General features: G+C 39.3%; 1 protein-coding gene across 1 annotated transcript; it reads right to left on the bottom strand.

Annotated features, from left to right (window-relative positions):
- Positions 1-460: 460 nt before the first annotated feature.
- NMBR (neuromedin B receptor) lies at positions 461-18,012 on the bottom strand. Its single transcript, XM_040599173.1, has 3 exons — positions 17,594-18,012; positions 3,266-3,614; positions 461-873 (listed from the first exon to the last, which is right to left on the bottom strand). The coding sequence occupies exons 1-3, from the start codon at positions 18,007-18,009 to the stop codon at positions 472-474; spliced, it is 1,167 nt and encodes a 388-aa protein (XP_040455107.1). The 5' UTR covers positions 18,010-18,012; the 3' UTR covers positions 461-471.
- Positions 18,013-18,293: the final 281 nt, after the last annotated feature.

The following is an 18,293-nucleotide window of genomic DNA, read 5'->3' as shown; positions in this document are numbered from 1 at the left end:
GATAGAACTTGTCTGGTCTCACGGACTGGATGCTCATCAGTGATCAGTCTTAATGAACAATGCTTGTACACACAGCACAGTTAAATCATGCAAAATCTATTAGAGTAAGACATAATCCTGGATCAATATTAAATTAAGAATACACGTATTTCGGATCAGAAAATCTATACTTTTTAAAGCAGTGTTATATCAGCTACACTAATACTCACACCATTATTTTGCTTTCTTATATAGTAAACATGTATTAACAACTCCTTTAAAGTACAATAGGAGCCAGTCGGTTTTGTTTTCTCCACAAACTTCTACCTAAAAGTAAGACTAAGTGTGAAATAACCTCAGATTGGCCAGACTTTAACAGATGTTCTATTCTCAGGACTCAGATGGTCTAAGCATATGAGAACCAAATGACAGTTAAAAACTGCAAATAAAAAGTTCAAATTTGTTCCACAGTCAAAAATCACACCTATTAAATCACAATGACATTTCTTGTTTCAAGTTGTGCCCATTCAGTTGTGTCATGCTAGTTACTGTGTTCCTGGTATTGCTTTTCAGGGAAGTCATTTGAATGGCAGAAGAGTTGCGCAAGTAGCTGGCAGATCTTTCTTGCTGATCTTTCCTCCTGCAGCAAAGCTGGTTGTTGAAATGTCTTCGAAAACTCTCACTGAGAAAATACAGTGCAAATGGATTGACACAAGAGTTGCAGAAGCTTAGCACTCGGGCCACTAAGGTAACAACCATATGTCCTGTCGATGGATCAATCTTATTGTAATTAAAAGATCGGTACATGTATAGCACGTGGTTAGGAAACCAGCAGATAGCAAAGAAGCCAACAAAAACTAGGACAATTTTTGCCAGACGTTTCCGAGTTTCCATCTAAAAAGATGAAAAGAACCCAATTGAACAACACTGAATAGAACTATTCCACATAACAGACTTAATTAAAACATGTAGCATTTTGCTTTGTATTGGCTTTAAAAACTGTCATAAGTAAGGCCAGTAAAAATGCTTCCCTCAGGGGCTGAATTATTTTTTGTATTTCATTTACTTTCCCACTTCCAGTTTACTTTCAGTGAAAGATCCTAGCCGTCTGCAGTTACAGAAGGTTGCTCTTTCTATATGATGTACACAGTGTGAGTGATTCATGACCCAAGTAAACACTGGCTTTTAGCCTGAAAGCATGCACCAAAGAATTTCATGAAACGTAACCTTTTCTGATGAGATCTCAGCACTTGGCTTGCAACTCATCTTTACTTCCAAAGCTATTTAAAGACTGTTAGCTTTGAAATCTAGAGACGTTGTGAGTGACATGTAGAGACGTTGCTAGGGTGTTAGCTGTACAATGGTACTTACATCCCATTATTTTGCCCGAAATGCCTCAGGTTGTGCCTCTCTCCTAGGCAAACTACCAAAACTGCATTGCACAGTCTGAAGCATCTTAATTCCAGGGTAAGGTGGAAGTTTCAGTTAATCTTCAACAATGACATGAAAGAAATGTACCTTGATTGCAGTGCTAAAGTATAATGATTACAATGTTTAAAATGTAGCTATCGAGAGTGGCTGAAAAGTTGACAGTAAATGATCATACACAGCAGCTCCAAACTGAAAGAGGGAGAGAAACTGGCCAGGTAGGATGCACCAGAGGGAGGCAGAAACCTACCCATTCCTCCCAAAAGATTTATTAGGTATGTCAGGTACCAAAGTTTTGCAAAGACAGGAAAGTTTTCTGGCTTTGATCAATTTTCTGAAAAAAATCAAGTGAATTTATTCTAACAGGGTTTCCAGATCTGTGAAATAAATCTGTAAGTAGTTTTCGTGGCTCTATCTAAACCAAAACCAGTGGGGAATTCACAAAAGGTGAGAAAACTCTAACATTCCGATTTGATAGGATTTGCACTCAGACAGATTGCAAAGGCAGACTAAAAGGTGCAGAGGTACGGTGGGTGAATATTACACTTTTGTGCTATGGCCTAAAGAAATGAGAGTTGATAACAATAGTCTGGATTTATTTCCTTTTGCTGGAAGATATGTAAGTATAACAGAATTTTCTATTCTTCCGAGCCTCATAGATTAACAAAAAGAAAAAAGTTAAATAGGATGAAAAAATATGTTCTTACTTTGAAAATACATGTGGGTTCAGAAATGTGATATAAATTAAATATTTTTCCATCCTGAGGGTTCAGCCAAAAGGCTCTCTATATTTCACAGGAAAATAAAATAATACATGAAGTGCTAATATGTATGTATTTTTGACAAGAAACAGACTAGAGTAGAAATGAAATGCTGAGTAAAAAGGACATGAGGGAACGTGGTCTTTCTTTTTGAAAGAATACGTACATGCTATATGTGCAAAGAGATTTCAGTGCATATAAAAGTATTCTCTAAAATACTGGCAGAGAAAATGCTTCCTGATTGTTTTGATGGGCATAACTATTTTTCCCTATCAATACTAATGCTTTTGTAAAGTGGTTGAGGCACTTTCACTGCAAAAAACTGTTGTTTGTATATATAAATATTCCTGCTAATGAACAGTTTGTTGCTATCTTATTGCTTCCTGTGCCTTACAGGGAAGCTGACTTTGTCCAGCATTTTAAAATGCTTTGTCTCAAAGGTATACAGAACCTGTACCAAAAGTTTTATAGCATCCGTAACAGAAAGAGTATTAGAAAAGTGTGAGTTCAGGATTGTACCCAAGAAAGTTCTACTGAGAAAGCCAAAGAAGAATAAACTTGCACACTGCATTCATATTTTCAGCACTCCTTGGTCTCAGAAGAACCTTTGATCCCCTAAGAAAAATTTTCCCTGCCTATGTCAGGGTTGGGTTTTTTTTTCATTTCCAGGCACAAATAAAGTGAGCTTCTCAAAAAGTTTAGGTAAGATTTCTTCTCAAAATGGCCACCTATAGAGATAGGTGAAGCCACCAGTGTTAACTACAGAAACATTGTCCCTCTCTAAGAACACAAGTAATGGTTATAGTAACAACACATACAAACACATATACTGATACTGCTTCTTGTTAAGAACGTACATTGATAGCATTGAATTTATATTTTTCCTTGCTCATATACATTTCCATACTGGGCTTAATACTGAGCAATTGTGAAAACAAGATTTTTCAGATAATCCTTGGCTTATTTCATGCATGTGGAAAACTGAACAAGTCCTCTGTGAAATCCAGCAATCTGGATGTTATAGTTCCTGTACTTCCATTGTTAAGCATATACAGCACACAAATCTTTCATCAGGATGTAAAAAGCAAATTGCTTACCTGTCTTTTGCAATGCTCACTGTATTCTCCAGGGATGTTGTGAGCACTTTTTATTAAGCTCTTTGCAATATGGTAGTAGTAGATACTAATAATGCCGAGAGGGATAAGGAAATACACAAGGAAAATCAGCACAGAATGGATCTTCGGGTGCATGTCATCCGTCATGGGATATGGTATGCATGCTGTGAAAGTGGCATTATCCATGTCATTGATGTGGGCTAGCTCAGAGAACACTGCTTCGGGAACTGCTAGGAGCATGGAGATTACCCAGATAGCGACAGCTTTAAGACAGGTCCATAGCACTGCACTGGAGGTCTGGATGTCCATGGGATTTACAATCGCTTTGTACCTGAAATGGATCAAAATGCAGGTGCAAATTAAAAGATATCTTTTCAAATTCAACACATGATGCATAAGGCCACTTCATGCCTTTGATTACAATAATGTCATATTTTGTTCTTATTTGAAATACCAAGGGGTTTGTAAGCTTTCATAAATTTGTATTCTCTAAATGTCTAGCTTCATCTGTACATGTACCCATCAAAGATGGCAAAAGGAGCCCTGGGATATAGCCTGTGATTGTAGGTGGCCGATCTGTGCCAGCCTGGTGAAAGCACAGAAGCAACCATGACTACTCTTTCTCTCCACCCCTACTCCAACAAATCCCCAGATGCACATCCTACCTCCATACTTCCACCTCACTCCTGTACCAACACTTGCCCACTACAGTTTACTTCCTTCCTGGGCTGCCACAGCCCAGAACTTCCTCCTGCCCACCAACACAGCTTTCCTGCTCCCCACCAGAGCACAGGGCTGTAATCAACATTAACCACCTCTTCCCAGACCAGCAACACCTGCTGCTGTGCTGTCTCTTGCCTTTCCACCCCAGCACCTTTCCACAGACAGATATGCTGTCCTGAGTGTGACACCTGGAATATACGCATCTATGTAAAGCCAGGCAGGAATGATTCCCAATGGCTTGTGCAGAAGTATTAAACTCTTAAATAAAGTAAATATTTCCACATCAATAATTGGAAGCTGCTGCTCTACACAATTTTTTGGGAAACTGTCTCATAATATATGATTACATATAAACCTTTGTAGAATTGGCAATTTCATAACAATGAAAACAGGAGAATTGCAAAGAATGGAAATCTCACAGTACAGCAAAGTAAAATAAATAGAGGTAGACTCTGGTCAGGAACTCTTTTATTTTAAAAATATTGTTGTAGAAGGTGATACAAAGTGAACCTTTCCATGAGAAAAGGTCAGTTTTAAAAGGCCAAATACAGCCTGAGAAAAATATTTCAAGGATACTTTAATGTTTTGCTTAGATTTTTAATTTATTTTGAAAACTCTTTTTCAAAATGTAAGTAAATTATGTTTTAATGTTTTTTACTAAAAAACAAATATTAAACAAAACATTTCAGTTTGACTAAGCCATGTAATTTGGAAGGTCGCTTTATCTGATGGTTGGGGGGTTTTGCTTCTTCAATTTTTTGTTTCTAGTTTTGATTTGCTTTGGAATGGCAGAGGGTTTTTTTCTGAATTTGCAGAGTTTTGAGAAATGGAAAAGTGATTTTTATTGAATATCTAAAGAAAATTTTAACAGGAAGAAGGCAGTCAGGAGAGATCCATATTCCAGGAACATAATTTTATTCGTTTTAAGGTCTTTCTACTCAGTCGAGATGTACTTTCAAAGGGTGATTCAGATTTTAGGTGTATTAAATCACTCTTTGAGTTGCTTATTTTTCTCTGTTAGCTGTACAATGAGCTTACAGTGAGAACTCTAACTTAGATGTCTCCACTTGGTGATATAACTCCTTGTCAATGCATATAGATACATATACATACATATACAAATGAAAATATGTATGGGTATGAGCAGGTGTCTATATACATACCAAGGGTAAGGTTATGGTTAAATATAACATTGTTGCTGAAAAAAATGCTGAGAAATAAAGCTGTGATCCCAAATACCCTTTATGGCTGATTTGCAGGTCCTGAGAGGTACTTCATAGCACCTCAACACCTTGAGCAGATGTCCAAAAAAATGTGGGTAAAAGCTATAGCCCCATACATCAAATTGTGAGTTTCTTGGCAACCAACAGTGCAATTGGCTATGCCATGAAAATGTCTGGATCAAAGCACTGTCTTTGTACCCTTGCAAACTTTTTCTTCAGAGAATATTTGAGTCACATAAAATGTGCCTTGGAGTCGTCTTTCTCAGGACTGTGATAAATTGCCTTATCACTAAATAATTATAAATGATGACTACTTATGTTCATATCCTCTCTGAATTCAGTGTCTTCACCCATATCATGGAGTAGAAAATAAACTGTCTCTGTTAATTAATGTTTACAATTTCTTCTAACACACAATGAGAAACTCCCTGGACACCAAGGTGTAAAGAAATCCTTTATACTGCCATAAGAAGTATAGAAGCCTCTGGACAAAGCACAAAGTCTCCACAGCACGAACTGTGACCTTATTATTCAATAATTCGCTTCCTACTGCTGTCTGCCTTGATTTCATTACATCAAGACAGACCTATTTCATTTCATTCAACTGAGGTGACGTCAAGTCCTTACATCTGCTCATTTCTTTAAAACTCTGCATTGCTGGGGAAGAGCTGTTTTGGGGATTTTGTCAGGGCAGCAGGGAGGACATTGGATAAAAATCATGTTTTGTACTATGGATATTTTTTTTCCTCTCTTTTCCCACTGCTGTGCTTCAAACTGTTTTGACCACAGTGCTGTTACCCAAGAAAATGACCATGTTACAATTAATTATTTTAGCAGTATTTGGTCTGGTTAATATCTAAATGGGAGTCCTTTTCAGAAGTCTTTACATTAGCAGAAGATGTGGCATGTTTTTGTGCCTTGGCATATATTGCTGTTTCAGCAAGTAGCATTCTTTCCCCTGAGCTACAACTGACTCCAGGTTGGAAGGCATTGCCTTTTTTCACAAAACAGCCGGGCTTAGCCCAGAAAACTTATTTAATCCTATCAAAATTCTGCTTGCTACTTCAACTAACTACAAGATAGCCCTCTTCTTCCTAGGACTCAGCCCTGCACAGTACTTGGCGTCAACAGGAAAGAAAAGGCACTAAGTGCTTTACAAAATCTGTCTTCTTGTTTACAACTCTGAAAAGATAGAAAAAGTCAGGTTACAGATAAAATCAAATGTAAACTAAGTGAAATTAGAAGTGTTCCCAAAAATGAACACCCAGCCTCTTCCTTTGTATAAAACCAACGTAAGGCTAAAATATACCACCAACCATTCAAATTAAGAATTGTGTTTTCTATCAATAAAAAAACACTTGTACATCAGAAGTAAGGGTGCAAATTATTTAGTCAAATTAGTAAGCAAAATCCATCTTTTCCCTTACTTCACTGATGAAAAAAGAAAATCATAGGTTGCCACGAAGTTCAGGAAAAAATTATAAATATGCATTTGGTTTTAATTAAAAGCCTTCATGTAAATTCTGTCTTCCTACATCCTCTATCATTATCACTGTTGACAAAGGCAGCCCAACTCAGGAAATACTTTTATAAGTTTCCTTTCTTTGGAGCTGTGTTTTCTGCCAACAAACACAAGCACAAACTTGCCCATTCTGCAGACTGTTTTGTTTGTATAGCGTATTTTCGTTATAAAGCAATCTCCTCCCTTCTACACAACCCAAAAAACTGATGAAAAAAGAATATCCTCTTCCTCCAGAGTTATAACATGTTGCTACCTTCTAAATTCCAGCATAGCTTATCTACTTATCCCCATCTTTGCTTTCAAAGGCCTTCATAAAGGTATTTTGCAGTTCTCAAAAACAGTGCAAAGCTCTATTCCTGTTCTGCTGCATCCACAATGCTATTTTCCCTCCCGCACACTTGACTTCAAAAGAAGCTGCTCCATCATTAGTTCTAAGCTATCCCTCCATTGCAGTGCTACCCCTTTTTCTAGACTACTTTGAGATGATCTTCAAAAACAAATTAAAAAGAAAACCCAAACAGCTAGACCATACTTAGGCAGTCACTGGACTATGATTACAGCCTACCATTTCAGACAGAGTTGCCTCAATATCTCCTTGCCCTTTTGTTTCTGTATCTTCTGTTGTCTCTACTTAAAAACCCTTCAAGTCAAGGACCTTCTTCTTGTTCCTGTTCATATAACACCTACCACAAATAGGACCCTAATTTATCACCTAGTTTCCTACGTGCTATTACAATAAAAAAAAATATATAGTAAGTGTCATAAACCAAGCAGAGACCTAATTCATGCAGGGCAGATACATAGCACTGTGATTTAATTTGCATTTTAATCCTGGAGCTGGAGGGATTGATATCGTTGGCCTTATTATAAGCCTTCTGTTTGAAGTGATGTTGCTTTGTCAAAGTATTGCATTTTCTGCAAACCAGAGTCATTTATCAACACCATCTATATGTTAGCATTTTATTGTGTCATTGCATAAGGATTTCAAACACAAAAAGACAGCATTTAGCCTAACAATGTGAAAGGATATAAATATATCTGAATAGAAAACATGGCTGTATGGTCAATATTTCTTGAAAATACTAATACTGTGTCCACTTGCAGTCCACTGCGCTAAAGGAGAATGAAATTTTGGATAGAGAGTTCTGTTGACTCAACTCCAGTGCAATCTTTAAAAGCAGAACAATTTATCGAGCTGAGAACAATGTGGGATCATTTGATGTCTACTTTTGTGGGAATTTATTTCACAACACTCAGTCTGATATTCACATTTATTCTATTTTGTTCTTATAAATTCTTGCAATTTAAAATAGACATGTTTTTTATAGTTATTCCCAATATATTTGTTCTGCACTTATCTCTTAAGTGCAGAGAATTGCATTCACCAGGAATCAGCACCTCAGAGGTCTGATAGCTGAATAAAATGAACAGTATTTGAAATGAAGGCTAGCAGACCATGTGTAAACACAATTAAACTGAATATCAATGGCATATGTTCTGTGTTTCTCAGGGGGAAAATCCTAAGATTTTCCTAAGTGAAAAAAACTTTCCACTCTATAGAAACATGCTCTGTTGAGCCAAAAACTAACAATAATACTTCAACAAAAAAAGTCTGATTTACTTTTTTGGATGATGATTTCTCCACCCTGAAAAGAATCAAAACATAAGTTTCCCAGGTAAATATACTTCCTGGCCTGTCCAGCCAGTGTTTCAGAAGAGAAATTTTCTCTTTCCTTTTGATTTTTTCTTCTCTAGCTATGTCTTTCTCCTGCATTCCCCTCATGTTAGCCAGCTATATTTCTTACAAGGTCATACAAACCTTTCAATGCTAGCTCACTGCCAGTAGTCTGGCTTTTTAGTTCTCTAAACCCATTTACTTGTAACTGCACAACTTAAAAGTATCATCAGTAATTTGTTCAGTTCTCCTCCCAAGAGCAGTAACAGTACATTGTTTAACTGGCTATTGTTCAGAAAAGTTCACATATATGTCAGCATTCCCCATAGATTTGTATTTAACAAACGTATCTTCAGTGGACTTGCAGAGGGAAGGGAAGCAAAAGGAGGGGAAGGGGAAGGGGAAGGGGAAGGGGAAGGGGAAGGGGAAGGGGAAGGGGAAGGGGAAGGGGAAGGGGAAGGGGAAGGGGAAGGGGAAGGGGAAGGGGAAGGGGAAGGGGAAGGGGAAGGGGAAGGGGAAGGGGAAGGGGAAGGGGAAGGGGAAGGGGAAGGGGAAGGCAACCAGTAGCCAAATCTAACAAAAACTTATGCTACATCTATATTAGCAAACTAAACAGTGCCAGAGCCTATTCCTTGGCCTGGAGGCCAAGTGGCATTAGCTGGATACCCACGACCATTTGATTAAACTCTTAATCTCCCAATATCAAGAACACTATACCCAAATAAAATAGGTAGTTTATACTTCTGTTGGTAATGGCTCCTGGGCTTGTGTTTAATCCTGAATCATGCCTAGAAATTGTTTGGGACAATATTGATTGACCCAGGTCAAAACCGCACCATGGACTGCTCTAATAACAGTTTGAAAAGTGATTGAATTTCAGTGCTCAGGCTTATGTTTTGGCACTGTTGAACGTGGGTTTGTGTCTGACTCACATTCAGCAAGTAGCTGTATTTCCCCTGCTGTGCATGACAGGAACTCCCTGATCAGACCTACTCAGTTTGCACCTAAGCTTCATTAGGATCCTGAAACTAAGCCTAACAAAACTGAGGAGCCTGATCTCAAAGTTGTGTTTAAAATATGGCTGGAGCACAGCGAAGTCATTAGCCTTCATAAAACAGCTGTGGCAAAAGCAGCTCTGGTACCTTCCCATACAAGAACAAAATGGAACATTCATTCAGCCAGGGTGTCTGGGAGCCATTGCCCAGGCTTGCCAGACAGTGGCCCAAAATTAACATTTCATCAATGAGGACAGAACCTTATTCTTACCAGGCTGCATCATGCAAACCCCTGGATACAGCATTTCCCACTGGGAAGTACAAGGCAGCTTAGCATGTGTATTCTTTGGCTTTTATTGCCTTTCTGGAGCATTTACCTCATTCCAACACTAATTTGGAGTTCTGGACGTTGGATTCTGCTCAGAAATTCAACACCTAGGTTAGAGGTTAGGCATTGCAATGTGTAGCCTAGACAAGCTCACGTACTGTTTGGCTTTGTCCCCTAGTGCTCTACTCTCCATTTAGTCATATTACTTCTCCCTCACTATAATCCTATTGTAAGAAAAAAAATAAAACCCCCACATCTAACCTCATCTCATTCTTTCAGAGTTTATTTTTGGAATCTTGAAGGGATAAAGGAGTTTGAGGGAAGAGAAACATTTCCCAGATGGGCTTGGTTCAAATCCCATTGATACCCCTGCCCTTAGGCTGATGAGAGAGAGATGCATACTTATCTGCATATCCACTGTAATGCTTACTGCATGTCTCCCAGCAGTGATATCCATACATACTCGAATGAAGGAAACCTCACAAAATTGTCACTACTGGAGCAGAAGATCAATAAAAATATCGGTTACAGAAACTAAAGTGCCTGGAAGCAGAAATCCCGAGTGTAAAATATGTTCAGTGCCAGTTTACCTTTATGAAATTGTTGCTGTTAGAAAGCAATTCCTCCCATTTCCTTGATGAATTCAGTTACAGTCCATGCCATGGCAGATAACATAACTATTGAGGAGAACATTACATGGTCAGATATGTTTAGAAATGTTCCAAGCCAGGAAGAACTAAATGACCAAACCTCTATTACTATATCTGGAACAGACTTAGTTTTTATCATTTGAGAATCTAGACCCCAAATCTCTAAATGCTAAATTCAAAAAGCTGCAATTGCATTTATTTGGTCCAGTATTATCACCTAGAAGACTCCACTCTGTCACTTGTAAACTTGTGTCCAGTGCAGTTTCATTAGCAACTTCTGTTCTTAGTTTCCATTAAAATCAGTGTAGATGGAAAAAACAAGTACACACCATGGTAAAAAAGGGAACAATAAAAAATCACAGACAAAAGAGTTAATATAGCAATCCTTAAAATACAAACAATCAAACAAACCTGGAGCCAAACCACAAACATGACACTATGTAAAAAAAAAAACAAAATAAAAAAAAAAAAAAACCCCAAAAAAACCCTGTGAAAAGTAGTTGGAAAAAAATGGAACAGTATTTGGGATAGTCATGTGAAGGACCAAACAGAATCATATGAGACACAATGACAACATAACAGAGTAAGTCACTTTCATGTTCATACACACAACACACAACACAATTCTATTTGTACATATATGCTCATACAAAGCTGGAAACACACAATTAAATTTACATGCAGCAAATGTAATTACACCAAGGTTAATATGGATTGTTTATCTCTTGGTTATTTTCTCTGACATCTGACAAGTTGTGTCAAGTTAAGTTCAAAACACGCTTCTTTTCAATGGACACCAAGGTATGTTTCCTCTCACCTTCCACAAATCTCATGAACCTGCAAGAACTTACTTGCTAATTGTAATCACACTGTCAAATTGGGCTGAATCTCAGCATGGATTTAGAAGTTACTAGTGAAGGTACATGTTTAGACACTAGTACATATAAAAACACACACAAAAAAATTAGCCCTAGGAATATATAGTCTGGAAGAATGGTTCTGAATCAAAACCCACAAGACAAATAAACTTGTTCTTCTATAGTTAAACTATTTTAAGAGAGGATTCAATGAAATGATCCCTTTGGGAAGGATATTTGAGAGTTCCACCGCTCTGTACATACATAAAAAATATTTATTATTCATTCTCTAACTAATTTATCATCACAGAAAACATATGAGATCTTTTTCCTAGAGAAAGCATTGGTAGAGAATATTTGATCTTTGGCATAATTTCTGAGGACTTGCTAAATGCAGACTTGAGGATTCCAACAGTCCAGTTTGGATAAACCCATTGCAATGTAACATGTAAGGGCATTGTGTACCATGTTATGGGGAGAGGCAAACAAATAAAATAAATGTATGGAGATTTATGTTCAGGCCTGCTTGGTAAGAATTCAGCTGGATCTGCTGTTTAGCAGCTATTTCATCTGCCACAGGCACAGGCTTTTACTGAACTGATCAAAGAAACAGGGAACAGGAGGAATGGTTTTGTAGCAGTTTCTCAGATTTTAGTTTACAGCCTACAAAAGGCTGTTGGACACTGGCGTTTGCATTAATCAAAGCTGCCAGCACAACACAGGCACTGCATTGATCACTGAATAGGATACACACCACAGCCATTTCTCACTTTGCCATCATCCTCAGGGCTAAGCTGTTTCCATATGAGCTGAAGAGCCCACACAGGACACACTGTCGTGGTTCAACCCCAGCCAAAACCAGGACAACACAAGAAGGCTGGAGTTTAAAAGATGTGTTGTCTGTATGAAGTCTGAGAAAAATTTGCCTAACTCTGGAAGAAAATGTTACTTTCTGAGAAAACATTTTCAGATGTGTAAAGATGGTTACAAGAGGAACTTCTTCCACAGCTGATTTGAATTGCCCAACTTGAACAAATTTACCCTAGAATAGGTAAGTCCTTAATCTACTCCATAAATAAAATTCCTTCTGCATTGCTGGTGTGTGGGGTGGGGTGGGGTGGTGTCATCCCTTTTTTATTTAATTAATAAGTTAATTGTAAATAATTTTCAAGATGACATTCAATACTACTTTCCTTGTAAAGGCTCTTTAGTCCCTGAATATCAGCTATGAGAGCTCGAAAGGAAATCACGTCCACTTTCCTGTTTCCCCTGCTCCACTACATGTAATAAGAAATGAGGATTTTAGAGGTCTCTAATCACTGTATTTCAGCCTGAATCAGCACCTGGCATAAAAAAAAAAAAAAAAAAAGATGAAACTTTAAATAAATTCAGAAGAATAGTAAAAAGAATATTTTATTAGGGGTGATTTTACTAATAAAAAATCCTGAAGTAATTACTAAGGCACCTTTTCACACTTCTGAATTTATCTTCAAAACATTTCTTGAGTTTCTCAAAAAGCAGGAGGCAGTAGACTTGCCAGCTGAACCAGAATGGTTCTTGTTATCAGTTGTAGTCATAAGTCAGCACATAGATATTAAACTTGCATAAAATGTTGAGTACTTTTATACTTTTAAAAATACAGATTGCAATCTTCCAAATTGAAAGCAAAGAAATAAAAAATTAAAACAAACCAAAAAAATCAAATTGTTTACCTATGCAAATCTATAGAAAACATTTTAAGTATCTCAGGCATCGTATTTAATTATTTAAGTATGAATTTAAAATTTCAAATTCCTTTGTTATTACGATATAGGAAAGGAGTCATGGCACTACTGAGAAATAACTCTGTTACATGCTTAATCAAGTATTCAAGTACTTGTCTCTTGCACTTTTTAGGAAGAATACAAAGAAGATGCTATTTGAATTGCAATAGGGTAAGTTGCTCCACTGTGAGTCTTCACTGTCTTCATTAGAGTGCAGCAGGACTGTATTTCAGCTAAGATATTCTAACCTTTCATTAGAAAGAAAATTCAATGTAGAAAAGTAGCAGAATTAAATTTAATCCTGTTTTTACAGATTACAAAAAAATATGTATAAATGACAGCCAAAGAGAAAAGGAAAGACTATGTGGGACAAATCTAAAGCTATTTTAAGGGACTATCATTTATTCCTTTAAAGTCTGTTCCCCATGTCTCCTGACATTTTGTAGGTACAATTGCTTTTCATCAGCATACGTGATAATGCAAAGATGGCCAGAGGTGCACACTGTAGCATTCATTCTTAATCCACTGCCCCCTGGGCTTCTCCAGCCACCTCTCCCCACCAAGGTTTATGGTCATCCTGACCTCTAGTTATGAAAAGCATCTTGGAAACAGCTTTCCATACTTGCACTCTACTTCCTTACCCTAGATTCCTTTCCAGGCACAAAACAGCAAGCCCCATGGACCCTGTTTGCATTCTGAGCTAACTGCATGGCCCACCACAGACATAAACTGGAAAAAACACTCCCTGGAGCAGTGAACAAGTTTATGGGATTGTTCAAGTCAGAGACGTAGTTCAAATCAGGTTCAGCCCCGGCTTCTGTCCTGTTTACAGTGAGGAGGCACTGGAACACCTTTTCATGTGTGCCATGCTGCAGTCCCTCTGGCAACACTTCTCACCTCTTTGGTTTTTACCCTCCTTATCCAAGACCACACCATGTCCTGAGACTTTCTCAACAACATCCATTAGCCCTGGTCAAAACTGCATTCCATGGCCCCTGGAGAAACAAGCTCGACAGAGGACCCATTTTTTATACCTTGTCCCACTGCACCTCTAGGAAGTGCATCCTTGGCAATCACACACCAGCTCTGTGGGCACTTTCAGGGTGTGCTGAGTGCTATTTGGGGTATTCAGCCCTATGCCCTCCTTAGTTCCCTTTTTTTTGTTTGGTTTTTTTTGTACATTTTTGTCCTTCATCCCCCTTCATTCTTTCATTTGTTGTCCACTGTAATTATTATGTTTTCTCCTTCTGTAATCCAGTCTCTGGTTTTGTCTTTTTTTAAAACTGAGAATTATTAAGGTTTCTAGAGGAGGTCTGGGTTCTCTGTGATCGAGGAAAATCAATAGGACCAGTGGCTGTGAGGGGCAGGGGTGCTGTCCCTGCACATCTCCTGTGTGGCAGCAAGAGAGGAGGGATGGCTCAGCAGCACTGCTCCTGTGTTGCCTTGTGCACCCCAGAGGAGAGGGATATCGCACCCTCTTCTAATGCCAACACATTGCACCACCAGTGCCACCACTGCACCTTCTCTGCTGCCTCCATCCCCAACACTGCCAATGACCTCCCACCCCTCTCTGCCACAAAATGTGTGTGGCTGCAGCAAGGCACCACCACCCACACTTGGCAGCCAGACCCACAGGAGCTCAAGGGTGGGAAGGGCTGTTTGATGGGACCAGCTGCTGTTCCTGGGATGGGTAACCTTGGGCAGATCTGTTGCATGCTGCCAATTTCGATCTGCAAGTGTGCCCCTGGGAAATATGGGAAACACTGTTACACATTACGTATCATGTCTGTACACAAAAAACAACCACCCACAAACAAACAAACAAAAATAAAACAAAGCAAAACCAAAATAATCTCAGTATTAGATCATGAAGCTTCCAGAGAGAAGGTGCACATTTGTCACACTGAAAACACTAGTGATGCCGTAAGGGACTTCTGTGACAAACAGCCGTATGAAATAAAGCAACTTTAGAAAAGATATATATGCAATGACTACTACTTTTTCTTCCTTATAGCTTCAGTTTGTAGGTAATGATCATTCAGAGCTTATTGTTTCTGCAGCCGTTGCTGTTAAATGTAGCACATACATGTAATTTGCCACACAGAATTTCTACAAAATATAAGTGCTGATTACATCATGGAAACCAGGACAACCTCCTTTATCCTAATTCACACAGGCACACTGTAAAGAACTCTAAACATTTCTAAATCTGTTTTTTTAGTGTAATCAGTGTCTGGACTTCTACACAGTCCTGTGGTAATAGGGAGTAAAAAGCAGGAAAGGCTTCAATGATAATATATTAAAATGTACTCTGAGCTTTATCTGTGAAAGGGGTCACTGCGAAGATATAGTATACCAGACCAAATATGTACTGGATTATAATGGAGCCTTTTTAGTACTATCACTGTTTGCAAACTACTAGCATCCTATGATAGATTTGCTTATCTGGAGAAAACATTGCTCCCAGCCAGGACCTGTCTCCTCAGCATCTCTTAGGTGCAGGATGCTGCCATCACTCCTGATCTGCCAACATAATTACCCATAACTGATATAGTCAAGATGACACGTGTTAGGATCTGACTACAAATTAATGTGACAAAAACCCCTCCACACCAGTGCCTCCTCTTTAGTTCAAAACATGCCGTACAAGAAAGTAGACCTGCGTCCAACCCAAACTCTTTTCAGAGTTCAGCCAGCTTCACTCAGAGATGACTCGGGCCCCTAGGAGACAAGACACTGGTCACTGAAGTCAGTGGCTGCTCTTCTGACTGAAAAAGAAATGGCTTTTCTTCCCAGTAACTGAAAATGTAATTGCAGATTTTAAAGAAACAGAGTTGTTAAATTCTTAGTATAACCATTTCTGATATTTGTATATACTGTGGAGGATCATATTTATTATGAGCTTATATGGTCACAGCATACCATCTGTAGCTGTCTTCTAGGACATGTAATTCTAAATATATTCAGTGGAAACAGATTCAGCATTATTACTTCTTGAATCTTTACTAATATTAAAAGGATGTAAAATTATATGGAAAAAGCAAACAATGAATGCTTCAGGGCTATATAAAAAGTAAATGAATGAATTCTTAAATATTAAACAACTAGCATTTCCTCACATTATATTTCACTAGAGAGATGATCTCCTCTGCAAATAACTTCTTCCCTTTTCAAATAAGATACCACATTCATACTTTTAAACAGTGGAAATAGAGCAGAAAGAAAACTGTAAAGTTTACCTGGATCTCCAAGACAGTTTTTGACATCCTCTTTAACTGAGGTAATCAGAGAGTTATAGATGTTCACTTTCAGGTACATTTTGCAAGCTATTCTTCAAAAACATAATCTATTTTCATAAGTTGCAATCTTTTTATACACAAATATTTTAGATCCTGATTCAAGCACCACTGAAATTGATGGCCATTAAGACTACCCACAGTTGGAATCAAACAATTTACTGATTTGGTTAGAAAAAAAGAAATAAATTACAGTTATACACTAAAAAAAAAAAAAAAGGATTAAAAGTTTTAAAGAAATGTTACTGTAAGTGTGAAGATACATTACTAAACTCAAGCCTTTACATTATACACCAAGGTAATGCATTGGTTCAGCTAAAACCCAGCAAAAGAAAATGGGGTAATACCTATGGCAAAGGAACTAAACATTTTCATTTCTGGCTTTAAAAAAAAAATAATAAAAAAAAAATTGCTTAGGTAAGGGAAGAAAGGTAATTAATTTAATTTAAGATTGCCAATTATGTTGCAAGATTTTGTCTTTCAAAGCCTGAAGCACAGTCCAACAGCCACCCAGCTGCTATAAATCCCTTAAGTACCCATTTATAATGACTGGGAGGAAAAACTTGAGGTCCAGCTCTTCGTTTCTTCCTAATTTGACAAGTACTGGAGATGGAAGTGTTACTTTCTGGTTTGTTTGGGGGGATTTTCCTTTTTTTCCCCTCTTTTTTTCTTCCCCCCCCCCCCCCCCCCCCTTTTTTCTACAAGTTCAGAAGAAGCAGTACAAATAGTTTGAGCCAAAGTTTAAGACTGACAATTACAACAGAACTGTTTGGTGCCTCCAAATTCCCAGAGGCTGAACTAGTCCTGGAAGTCACCTCTGGTAGCCTGCTCTTCTACGAAGGTGCAAGCACATACACACACACACACTTTCTCAGCAGAAAGAAATAAACTCATTAAATATACCTCTGTGCTTGTGACCTACCACTGCGGTTTGGCATGGGTCATATTTAGTGTCTAACACCTTCCTCTAATGGATAAGATTTCAACACCTTGGCAGTTACAGGACCATCCCAGGGGTGCAGAGGACAGGACTAAACGCAGTTCTTGCAGCTGGCACCCGGGAAGCTGGAGGCCCAGGCACACCCTCTAACTTCAGTTAGTACCAGACTTGCCACCAGCTGGTGAGGGAAGGAGAAGCACGGGCATCTCACAAGTTGGAATAAGGGGATTGCGGACCGGGGAACCCTTATCAGAGGGGTGGTTCACCTTTCATGCCAGCTCTGGCTAGCCTTAGCCCAGGCTGCAGAGGGCTGAGAAGGGGCAGCCTAGCTTTCCTACCTGTCAGCACTGAGGGCAGTGAGGGTGAAGACAGAGACACCAACAGAGGTGAGCTGGATGGCAGGGATGAGCTTGCAGCCCACCTCCCCAAAAAGCCACTCCTCAGAGAAATACCGGGAGGCATCCACCGGCACACAGGTCACTAGCAGCAGCAGATCACCAGCAGCAAGGCTAGAGATGAAGATGTTGGGCACGCTCCTCATGGCACTGTTGGCGATGAAGATCTTCATGAGGGTGACGTTGCCCAGCAAGCCCACAGTGATGATGAGCAGGTAAAGCGAAGGGATGACGCAGCGGACGATGAACATGGCCATGCCCCGCGCCGGGGGCAGCAGGGCTGTGTCAGGCACCGGCTGGGCACTCCCGTTCCCCCCAAGGGGCACCTCGGTGAGCTCGGGCGGCAGCTCTGTCCCCATCCTCCAGTTTCGGGCAGACTGAAGGTCTCCACTGCACAGTGCAGTTGGGAGCCACTGGGAAGCCTCACCTCTTTGCAAGTCAACCAACTTTCTCCCCCTTCCCTCCTGCCTTTCTCCGCCGCCCCCGCTTTTCCTCTGCCGAGTTTCCTCCCCTCAGACATGCGGAGGAAGCGCTCCCCGCCGGCGCAGGGGGCGTGTTGCGGGGCCGGGGGGGGATAAGAGCCCCGTGCCGCTTCCTTCCAGCTCTGCGGACGAGCCCTCTCCCTGGTGGGCAGGTGGGCGAG

The sequence above is a fragment of the Falco naumanni genome, chromosome 6 (assembly GCF_017639655.2).
Source record: "Falco naumanni isolate bFalNau1 chromosome 6, bFalNau1.pat, whole genome shotgun sequence".
NCBI lineage: Eukaryota > Metazoa > Chordata > Aves > Falconiformes > Falconidae > Falco > Falco naumanni.
This window is presented reverse-complemented; position numbering and strand designations above follow the sequence as displayed.